The sequence below is a fragment of the Mesoplodon bidens genome (assembly GCF_964165515.1).
Source record: "Mesoplodon bidens genome assembly, chromosome: 15".
NCBI lineage: Eukaryota > Metazoa > Chordata > Mammalia > Artiodactyla > Ziphiidae > Mesoplodon > Mesoplodon bidens.
Window position 1 is genome coordinate 22702706 of NC_138171.1, and position 12241 is coordinate 22714946.

General features: G+C 40.2%; 1 protein-coding gene across 1 annotated transcript in view; it reads left to right on the forward strand.

Annotated features, from left to right (window-relative positions):
- Positions 1–114: 114 nt before the first annotated feature.
- Positions 115–12241, forward strand: part of SAMHD1 (SAM and HD domain containing deoxynucleoside triphosphate triphosphohydrolase 1) — a 62771-nt gene continuing 50644 nt past the window's right edge. The window contains exons 1-3 of the mRNA XM_081256071.1: positions 115–413; positions 5122–5188; positions 10061–10133. Of these exons, the coding sequence (XP_081112197.1) occupies positions 206–413; positions 5122–5188; positions 10061–10133 (348 nt within the window). The 5' untranslated portion in view covers positions 115–205. The remainder of the gene's footprint in view (positions 414–5121; positions 5189–10060; positions 10134–12241) is intronic.

Genomic DNA, 12241 nt, shown 5'->3' on the forward strand with positions numbered 1-12241 from the left:
CGCCGGGACTGGGGGTTGGGGGCCTGAAGTGGGTGGCCGGCCTGGCCCCAAGGTCTGAGCTGTCAGTGCGCCTGCGCGGCCGGCCAATAGGCTGGCAGTACTAAGCTGACTCGCCGCCGCCGCCGCCACTGAGCTGCGAGTGCGCCTGCGCGCGGGTCGGGCGCCGGGGTTCTTGACTGTGCCGCGCGGGGCGCTGGGTGTAGCCATGCAGAGTGCCGACTCTCAGAAGCCCCCCAAGCGGCTCCGGCGCGATGATAGCCCGAGAACCCCGCCAAACACCCCTCCCGCAGACACAGAGAGGTCCCCGAGCCCCGACCTTCACCCCGACCACCGGACCTGGGGCCCGGAGCAGGTGTGCTCCTTCCTAAGGGACTGTGGCTTCAGCGATTCTGGACTGCTGGAACGCTGCCGAGGTAGCAGGGCTGTAGGGGTGAGGGGCCGGGGGCCGGCGACCCGAGGTCGCGACAGCCGGGCCTGAGAGTCCCTGAGGCCGTGAGCGGGGGGGCCTCAAAGAGGAGCAAGAGCGGCCGAGGGAGACCGGACGCGGGAGGCACCCGAAGGGGTGGACCTGAGGCGGGGGCGCCCAGGAGGGGTGACCTGAGGCGGAGAACGGAAACCTGAGGCGGCGAGCCCTCGGAGAAGGTTGCCTGAGGCGGGGGGGGGGGGGAAACTTGACGCGGGAGGCACCCGCAGGGGTGGTCCTGAGGGGCGGCGCCCAGGAGGGATACCCTGAGATGGAGGAAGGAGAAATGGGGCGTCTGGCGTTGCGGACCCGTAGGAAGGGAGCGGACTTTGGGGGTTGTGAACCTGGGGCGGGGAGGGGGCAGCTGGTTTAACTCTGGTGGGCTTCTTCAGGAACTTGGCACCCCAGCGCCTGACAGGCGGGGCTCAGGTCCCTTTTTTAGTTAGAAGACCCTTGGTGGGAGGGTTGCTGTCATTCAAGCTCACCAGGCTCGGGAGACCCCCCTCTGCTGATGCAGCTCCCTGAACACTTGCCACGTGAGAGTATGTTTGGGTGCTTTAAAGTTTGTTTCCTCCTTTCCCCTCCCAACTCGGGGTTTGTCTAACCGGGAAAGAACTTTTCTGTTAATCTCTGAATCCGCATCGCCTTACCGTAGCATCCCGGTAGGACTCAATACATGCGTGATGACTGTACTTGCAAAGCTTAGTAAAGATCATGTTTTGTTCTCCAAAAGTTTCCCTCGCTAAACCTGAACCCTGGGGTGGTTCGGTTGACCACTGAACTCCCAGGTGCCCACAACTTGGCCTGTAGGTTGAGTTTTAAGCGACTTCACTGGCTTAAGTTCAAGCATCCATCCACTTGAAATCTACGCAACTGCCCGTAAGGGGGATGAAGTTTGACCTCTGCTTTACCCTCTGAAGTGTTCAATAGAAAAATGGTGTCATTTGCAAATGCAGTAAACTTTTGCAATTGGGGGGTGGAGCCCTGTTTGCTTAGGCTGGGTGGGAGGAACTAAAGAAGTGTTCAAGACCTAAAGATAGCTTGATGGGTGAAGGAAATTGCACTTCTCTTTTTCCCTACCACCACCGCCCCCCCCACCCCCCCAGCCTTGGTTTTCCTCCCTTTCTGGGGTGGAATTTTTCTTTTGAGTAGCAGTAGGTGGGGATGAAGTAGCTTTATGTCTTCAAAATGTGATTGGCTATACTGTTGGCTGCCTGTTTCAGTGGTGTCCTGTAGATTAATTCATCAGTCTTCAGAATGATCTGTTCTCTTGACCCACAGTCTAATACTAGAAGACATTACATGATTTAATTGGTAAAAACTGACCAAGTGTTCACTGTTGCTAATTTCGTACTGTCTGCTTTGTTTTGACCAAACTTTAGTCAGGTCTTCTCTCTCTTCTACTGGCCTCTGAACTCCTACTTGCCCCAAAACTTGAGCAAGCACTAAAGAAGTGGAATATGCTCCCTGATCAGCTTCTCCTAAGAACTGGCTGACCACAGCCAATGTCCTGTCAGACTGGGGTCACTTCCCCTCCAAAGATTCTGCTTATCTCTGCTTGCCCCTACTTTATCCTATTAAAAAACCAACCAACCAACCAAAAAACACCTTTTTGATTTTGAGCCACTTGCAGATTTCTGAGGTCAGAACGTTCTCCGTATTGCAATAATTTTCTCCCTAATTAGAGTCTGTCCCTATCTAAGTCCAGATTTTTTTAATTGAAGTATAGTTAATTTACAATGTTGTATTAGTTTCTGGTATACAGAAAAGTGATATATGTGTGTGTGTGTGTGTGTGTGTATATATATATATATATATATATGTAGTCTTTTTCAGATTTTTTTCTGTTATAGATTATTACAAGATGTTGAATGTAGTTCCCTGTGCTATACAGTAGAACCTTGTTTTTTATCTGTTTTATACACAGCAGCTTGCAAGTCAAAATTTGTTTTTATTTGACAAAACTAAGCACAGGTGCTGGGTCCCTTTCCTCATTTTGGAATACAGTTTCACAGGAATTTAGAGACTGTAATATGTATTTTTTAGTAAATGACGTGTTTGAGGTTCAAAGGCCACACAACTAGAAAAAAGCAGAGCTGGATTTTAGTTAGGTCTTTGGACTCCAGCATTCATGCCACTTATACCTTAACAAGTGTTCTCATCAAAATACATTGGATTTCCCTCAACAATAAGGGAATAAACAAACCAATGAGAAAAGAAAAAAAATGGAGAACATAACCAAAGTTATGAAATCAACTAAGAACAAGGAAAAAAACACCCCAGTAGGAAAATGAGCAAAACACAAGAACAGACAATTGACAAGCAGCCAATAAAAACAGAAAAAAAGTTCAGTCTTAACAGTAATTTTAAAAACACTGATTTTAAAATTTAGATAGAAAAATATTTAAAGATTGGTAATCCAATAAAGTTGATGGAAATATCAACTTGCTTAACCCTGGACAGTTTGGGAATACCTTTTTACTTACAGAAAATTTCACTTGTAGGAGTTTACAGAAACATTTGTACACTGTCCAAAGAAATATATTCAAGATTATTCTTCTAACCACTAGGTATAAATAGCAAAAAAGTAGAAATGATCTAAATATCCATTGATAATAGTAGTAAATAATATTGATGATTAACAATTTATGGAGCATTTACTTTGCGTGAAGTACTATTCTCTGCACTTCATGTTTCATCTTATAAAATCTTTACAATAACTCTGTGACATAGGTTCAGTTATACTCATTTTAGTGGTGAGGAGCATAACGTTCAGAAGAAATTGGTTAAATGTATTATGGTGCATCTGTATTGTGGAATAAAAGACAACCATTAAAAATGATGAAACTGGGGCTTCCCTGGTGGCGCAGTGGTTGAGAGTCCGCCTGCCAATGCAGGGGACACGGGTTCGTGCCCCAGTCCGGGAAGATCCCACATGCCGCGGAACGGCTGGGCCCATGAGCCATGGCCGCTGAGCCTGCACGTCCGGAGCCTGTGCTCCGCGATGGGAGAGGCCACAACAGTGAGAGGCCCACGTAACGCAAAAATAAATAAATAAATAAATAAAAAGATGAAACTACATCATTAATAATTGTTAATAATTGACAAGAAAGATCTTTATGACCTATTAGTTGGGAAAAATAGATTATAAACAACATAATTTCATTTGTGTAACTTTCATAATTGCATAGGTAAATGTCTTGAATGTTGTTGTCTAAAATATTAATGATTATTGGGAGACTACGAGTAAGTTGATATTTCATACTTTATATTGTTTGGATTTTTTATATTGAATATTTTTTATGCTTGAAAAACACCCCCAAAAATGCCATTTTCATTTAAATGATTTTTTCTTTCTGGAAAATTACATCCTCATTTTCTCTTGTTACCTTTAGAAAGACTTCTGTTTGTTTGAAAATAGTCCAGTGTTCTGGAATCTGAGGTCAGGAAGGTCTGGATTTAACTATATAGAAAGATAAAGAAAAATAAACCATGTGGGACTTCTCTGGTGGCACAGTGGTTAAGAATCCGCCTGCCAATGCAGGGGATGCGGATTTGAGCCCTGGTCCAGGAAGATCCCACATCCGTGGAGCAACTAAGCCCGTGAACCACAGCTACTGAGCCTGCGCTCTAGAGCCTGCGAGCCACAACTACTGAGCCCGTGTGCCTACAGCCCGTGCCCTGCAACAAGGGAAGACACTGCAATGAGAAGCCCGTGCACCACTACGAAGAGTAGCCCCCACTCGACGCAACTAGAGAAAGCCCACGTGCAACAACGAAGGCCCAACGCGGCCAAAATAAATAAATTAATAAATTAATTAATTTTTTTAAAAATGTATATAAGCCTTACTAAACAGATTGTGTGCTTTCTTTGGAGGTTTTAGAACTAAGTCAACATGTGGAGCATCCCTCAGGCTATGGTTTTGACCTGACTATTCTAACAATAGACTGACATTTCTTTCCCCGCCCCCACCCCAAACCTCACCTGTTTCAGGAGGAAGCTGCCAGTTTTGCAGCTGGACTTCCTTGCAAATAATTTACTCAAATAATTTTTAAAATTTTACCTGGTTTATCAAAAAAATCCTCTTGGTATAGTTATCAAATTAAAATTAAGACTTTCCGCTCTTCCCTGGTAGCGCAGTAGTTAAGAATCCTCCTGCCAATGCAGGGGACACGGCTTTGAGCCCTGGTCTGGGAAGATACCACAGGCCGCGGAGCTACTAAGCCCATATGCCACAACTACTGAGCCTGTGCTCTAGAGCCTGCAAGCCACAACTACTGAGCCCGCATGCCACAACTACTGAAGCCCGCGCACCTAGAGCCCGTGCTCCGCAACAAGAGAAGCCACCCCAATGAGAAGCCCTCGCACCACAACGAAGAGTAGCCAACGCTCACCGCAACTAGAGGAAGCCCGTGTGCAGCAACGAAGACCCAACGCAGCCAAAAATAAATAAATTTATTTTAAAAAATAAATAAAATTAAGACTTCCCAAGTAGCAGTCAAAAATGTGGTACTTGGCACAGTTTGTTGCCAGTACTGGGTGCTCAAAAAAATGTTGATCTGAGTAAATTCTGGTAGATCCAAATTGAAAGAAATCAAAAAGCATGTGCTGTGAATATCGAAATCATTCATTTTTTTCCCTCCCTTTTCTTCCATAGAGAAGAAAATCACAGGTTCAATACTGCCCTTTCTTGATGAGTCTCTTCTTGAAGACCTTGGAATAAGGTAAGAATGATAAAATTCACGTTGTAGCCAAGCATACTTAAGACCTTTTTATTCACACTGAGGAGACAAAGCCCCAAACTGCTGATATTAAGTGTCCTCATTTTAAATCTGCACAGGTTTTAAAACAGAATACCACACCTGCTGTCTAAGAGTTGTTTTTGTTTGTTTTTGCTGTGCAAATCCTATGTTAGATATTACTAATGACTCCTGTTTTTAAAAATTTTGCTAGTAAGCCTTCATGAAGTTTGTAGTGACCAACTTTTTACTCTCAAGTTCAGAATAATTGAATTATACACTCCAGAAAATGTAGAAGAATTGATAGGAAAAAAATGTTGGCAAGAAAAATCAAGGCTACAACCCTATCTTGAGTATATTTCTAGGTCTTTCTAAAGCTACTTAATGCTTCCCTGGTGTTAGATTTAAAGACACTATCCAAAGTAGTTTGGCACTTTTCAGTTGTATGATTTGGGACAATTTATTTAACCCTTCAGTTTCTGCACCTGTGAAATGGATAATAATAATGAGACAATGTATGTAGAGTGATTAGCACATGTTAAGCCCTTCATAAATTATATATGTAGGTTGAGATCCCTGTATATGACTGGAGATCCTAGGGTCTAGATTTGTGTAAGTCCACTTTAAATATCTCAGTTGAAGATCCAATCAATATTTAAACCTTCCTTAAAGTAGAGACTTTGTTTCTATTAGGGACTTGGCAACAGTGGTAAAATATGGTCTTTTCTTCTGGAATTCCACTTAGCTAAGTGTTGTTTGTGGAAACAGTAACCAAAGAATCAGAACAAAAGATTATACTGAATTACTTCATGCACTGTTGTTTAGTAATTGATAATGCAAGTAAATTGAGGGAAAAGATCACTTTAGAACATTTTACTGACTTTTAATAAGCCTCCTTTGGGTCAGAATCCTTGGGAACCTAATCTTGCCTCTTTCATAATTATGTATCAGCCCCCTCTGTCCCCCCAAAGTCCCCCTTACTACCTATTTCTTATGTATAATAGTAGCTTATTGTTTGAACTGAATGGAATTTTTTCTAATAGAGCTTTGCTTTTAAAGGGAACCATATACTTTGTGGACCCAAATACTGTTGATTTATTCAACAAATATTTATGGAGGGCTCACTGTGCGTTAGGCATTCTTCCAGGAACTTGGGACACATGAGTTAACAAAATAGTAAAAATTCCAAAAGGAACACTATATGTCATGTCTTTTTGTGCCCACCTCTTAACTCTGAGGTGGATTCTGCAGTACTCCTTAGAGCTGTGTTTTCCTATGCAGCAGCCACTACCTATGTGTTAAAATTAAATGAAGTGAAAATTTTAATTTCTCAGTTACCCTATCCATAATTCAGGTGCTCAGGTAGCCACTTATGGCTGGTGGCTACCATGCTGAACAGGGCAGATATAGAACATTTCCATCATGACAAAGTTCTCCTGGAAAGAGCTGCCTTTGAGGATTTCAGTGGGATCCGTTGAAGTTGTTCACAGTGGTCCAATGCAACCAACTTACTAATGTACCCTTGCATTATTTTCCCCTCGTTTCCTGTTTCACCTTTTCTAGCCCTCCACTCCATATCCCAGGATTCACATCCAAAATAAATTAACTGTATGCAAGCTCTTGTCCTAGACTCTGCTTTCTAGGGGGAATCTAGTTTAGACAAGTACTCCTGTATTTCCTCAGTTTTATGATTAACTGATGATGGTAAAAGATTTTTCTAAAAAAATAAGAAATATTGTCACATTAAATGTACACATCAGTTGTAAGAAACAGATTTCAGAAATGATGAAATATGGAAATAAAATCTTATTGTAGTCCAACTATTCTGGCCCAAATCTTTGTTTCAAGTATTTATTTTGCCATAGCCTTTGCCAAAACAAAAACACCTCCAGGTTTTGGGTGGCTTTTAAAATATACTTTAATCAGTGATTTTTTTTAAATTAAATATTTTTATTGAGGTATAATTGGCATATAATATTATATTAGTTTCAGGTGTACAATGTAATGATTCAATGTTCGTATATATTGCGAAGTGATTACAACAATAAGTCTAGTACCCTCTGTCACCATACAAAATTACAAAGAAATTTTTTTTCTTGTGATGAGAACTTTTAAGATTTACTCTCTTCGGAATTCCCTGGCAGTCCAGTGGTTAGGGGTCTGTGCTTTCACTGCCAAGGGTGAAGTTTCGATCCCTGATCAGGAAACTAAGATCCTGCAAGCTGTGCAAAAAAACAAAACAAAACAAAAAACAACAAAAAAAAGATTTACTCTCTTGGGTCAACAAAAAATTAATCAGTATTCGATGTAAAGGAGAAATGGAGAGTTTTATTCAAGCCAACCTGAGGATTATAACCCAAGAGACAGTCTTTTAGCAAACTCTGAGGACTCTTCTGCCTGTTAGAAGTCAAAGGAACAGTCATATACATTTTCGAGAAAACAGATTGTACATCAAAGTGACACACTGACATTTTATGTAAAGTTCACCAAAGATACATAGTCCAGATCTGCACATAGGGGCAGTATGTCACCATGATCCCTTACAGGATTAGGAAAGGAAAAATTAATCTTCTAAGGAGTTACATTGTTGGCATCAGAAGAAGGAAAAAAGCATTGTTTTTTACAGTTGAGCAGGCATTCCCAACTTTGAGGAGGTCTGGTTAATGTATAATGCACATTGCACATTAGGGAGGGCCCAGTACAAGCAGGGAACATGTTATGCTTAAATTTTCTTGCCCTGCTTAAAACATAAATTGTAGGGCCTCCCTGGTGGCGCAGTGGTTGAGAGTCCGCCTGCGGATGCAGGGGATACGGGTTCGTGCCCCAGTCTGGGAGGATCCCATATGCCGCGGAGCGGCTGGGCCCGTGAGCCATGGCCGCTGGGCCTGCGCGTCCGGAGGCTGTGCTCCGCAACGGGAGAGGCCACAACAGTGAGAGGCCCGCATACCGCAAAAAGAAAAAAAAAACAAAAACAAAAACATAAATTGTATACCATCACTTGGCAACTTTTAAACATGCAGTACAACATTATTGACTATAGTCATCATGCAGTACATTACATTCCCATGACTTATTTATTTTATAACTGGAAGTTTGTACCTCTTGAAGCCCCTTCACCCATTTTGCCCACCCCCCGCCATGTGATTTCTTTATGAATACAGTAGTTTCTTTTTGAGTTCTAATTAAGTGATGAATACTGAGTATCAGTTGAGGAAAAGACTGGGCTGTGAGGTTGGTTTAGGTTTGGTATTATTTTATGCTGTGATTCCTGGTTATGCTCCACTGTGCAACTATACTTAACCTGTGTCAGTTACAGCTCTGCCTTAAAGTACTTCTTGGAGCCTGGCCTCTCCCTGTGCTTGTTATTTCAAACTGATGAGGGTAGGGGAATAGTAAAACACAAACTATGCTGCTTTAATGGTTTATCAGCTGTAATGATGCTTCTGTACATTCCAAAAAAATCATTCTTAGATTCTGTAGTTACTGTGGGTCTCGGGGGACAACATAGAGGTCAATTGTAGTACTTCTGGCTCCGAGTCTATCTAGGACTTTTAGCAAAAGATTTACATTTCAGTCAAATTAGCTAAAGGATTGATAAAGGCTAACCCCTTGCCTCCTGCTTCAGCCAGGTATCAGGCTAACATGCCTAGACCGATTAGTAAGTGTAAATGGAGCAAGAAGGTGAATTATAGGATTTTGAGTTGTTTAATTCCTATTAAATTCTTTCTCAAGACTGGAGCATTATGAGTAATTACTGATAGAGGACAATAGGTATAAATGAAGCTAAAACCATATATACTTGATTCATGCATAATTCATACCTGATGCTCATAAGTCAAACTTGGACCTTTGCAACTCATCACTTATAAAGAGTTTTAAAAATCCATTCAAGGACTGATCACGTGACTGACAACCACCCCTGCCAAGAAGTCTTATATTGTCCTGCGTTTCCTTTCATTGTATCCTAGACATTTGCATTTGATGTGACTATTTCTTAGTTGATGTAAGCAATAATTATTTCTCTTTGAAAGTTATTTTGTTATGACAAAGTCTCAGTTTGTCAAACAAATGTAGTCTTCCTATATGTAACATCTTTGGCCAGTTTAGTTAGATAACTTTGTTCGCATACTCACCACTTGGTTATACTAATAAACTCCCAGATTCTTGTACTTAAAACACTGCTGATGGGATAAATATTGAATTTAACATCAATAATAATTTCTATAACACCTGTAATCATAGTTAAAATTCTCCTATAGTTCTTGAGGGCCGGAACTGAGTCTTTTGTATCCCCAGTGCCGAACACACTGTTTAATCCCTCTCCAGCCCTGTGAGGGAGATAGTATTATCTCTGTGCTATAGATGAGAACATCAGTGTACCAAAAAAGGTTAAGTGACTTTTCCAAGATCATATAGATTCCACGTGCAGATGTGAGCCAGTTCTGCCCAATTCCAAAGACCTTTTTCATTATCACTGGGCTCTACTTCAAAGAGACTTACCTAGCTTGAGATTTCGCTTACGTGAGCCATGCAAATTTAGGATCATGAGGGTAGATGTTGGCCTCAATTAGGTTAAAATAAATTTGAAGTGTAAATTGAGCATTCAGTGATGCAGGTATGAGAGGTATTGAAGTCTGAATTTACCAAGAGAGAAGAGGATTGAGGGCAGAAGAGTCTCATGTCGTAGAAGCAAAGGAAGGGAGAGGGTTTCTAATAGGAGTATGTTTGAATTATTAACTGTTCCTTTTAATCTGACTTCTATTCTAACAACCTAAAGTTGATTAGATACTATTATATACTCCAGGGATTATTATTTAGCAAATAATGATAGATTTGCTTATCCTGTTATAATTTTAGTTCCTATGGGAAGAGAATAAAGCTGCTTAATAATATCCAACAACTGGATCAAACTCACGTTTATACAATGAAGGTAAGAGGAATCTGAGTTTATTATTATTATTTTTTTTTTAAGTTTATTTATTTATTTTTTTAATTAGTTTCTGCTTTATTATTTTTTTTTTTAATATAAAGTGATATAACCAATTATGTAGAATTCATTTTTAAAAGAATGGAAAGAAATCTCTTTTCAGTAACAGGATTGTGAGTAATGGGTTTTTACTTTTCTAAACTTTCTGCATTTTCTAAAATAACCACGAGAAAAACTAAAATGTTTTAAGCCCACAGAAAAGCATAAATAGACTACTGCCCAGCTTGTCAGATCTTAACATTTTGCCTAATTTGCTTCATATCTATTATTTTTAGAACAAAATATTAGACACAATGGAAGGCCTCCTTTGTACCCCTCTTGAATTCTGTTTCCATCCTTTTTTCCCCAAGTGTTTAATCATTTTCTTGAATGTTTTTTTAGATTTTTACTATGTATGTATGTATAGCCATAAACAGTGTATAGTATTGTTTTACATATTTTTTAAACATTTATAACTGGAATTTCATTTTATTAGAAGTAACCTTCTAAACTTTCATATAATGTTATATTTTTGAGAAATATCCATATCGACACATATAGCCCTAGTTACCCCTTAGTCACAGAATAACTTTTAAATTAAAATTACTTATCAGTTTTGTTAAACTTTTTTGTCAAATAGTAGACCAAAGAATAGATATATGCCTACAATTTGATCTATCAATAATTGTTTATTTCTCATCCCCCACCCCCTTCCAGACATTTCAAAAGCCCTGTTTTTCACACTCAGTGTCCCAAGAATCATTTTAACAAGCAGTCAGCTGCCTAGCTCCCATCTCAGAAATTCTGATTCTGGGAACTTACAGTAGAGACCCAGGAATGTGCATTTTTCACAAGCTCTTCAGGATGGTTCTAATACCGTAATTAAATGTTTCTTGATTGGTTGGTGACAGGAAATGTACCACATTGTTTATGCTTTTGACATCTATAGGGTAAGAAAACTTACTTTCAGACCTGGAAGAGGGGATGGGGTCTCATTCCCCTTTTACACAGTCATCTTTTGCACTTTTCTTTTTTTTTTTTTTTTTTTTTGCGGTAGGCGGGCCTCTCACTGTTGTGGCCTCTCCCCTTGCGGAGCACAGGCTCCGGACGCGCAGGCTCAGCGGCCATGGCTCACGGGCCTAGCCGCTCTGCGGCATGTGGGATCTTCGCAGACCGGGGCACGAACCCGTGTCCCCTGCATCGGCAGGCGGACTCTCAACCACTGCGCCACCAGGGAAGCCCTGCACTTTTCATCAGAGGTGTTTTATGTATTGAGTTATCTCAGATCCTATGATCACTTGAATTTCAATTTTACTGTTACAAGTTAGTCTGCTTATTTTTCATGGAAAATCATGTTTGAAGATATTTAATAAATGTGTTTGGTTCAATTCTACAAGAATCTTCTTTTACAGACAAAGTAGTTGTTCTTAGAGCAAATCTGTTATTTGAGGAATGATCAAATCGCAGCCCTTTTTGAAAAAGTTACCTAATATTAAAATACTTCATTTTCATGAAGAAGTAAATAGAAGAATCACTTACCAAAGATGATATCTAAATATTTTGTCCTGCAGTTGGGAGACAGTTGCTGTCCTGCATTCTTTTTTGTCCTTTCTCAATAGCAGCAGCATGGGTGTTCTCATCAGGCAGGGCAGAGATAAGATGAGATTTCTTCATTAGTTGAGATCATCTCAGATAATCTCTGAGGTCACATTTTCACAGTTTGCAACAAAAAATCTTTTTGAAGTAATTTTCAAGGCAGTCAGTAGTTTCATTTGCCCCCTTTTATTTATTTTTTCTATTTTTCATTAACAAAATTGTTTAACCTCATATATAAACTATAGTCATTGAAAATAGATCTTAAAGCTACTAAGTACTTGAGTCAGTGAGTCACTGTCTAGTAATGAAATTGATACCTTTTTTGACCTTAGCTTCATCGGCAGTACAGTTGAACAAAGAATTGATTCCTACCCTAATTTTTTTTTAACATCTTTATTGGAGTATAATTGCTTTACAATGGTGTGTTAGTTACCTTTTTTAACCTTTTTTAAAAAATAAAAACAGCTTTAGTGAGA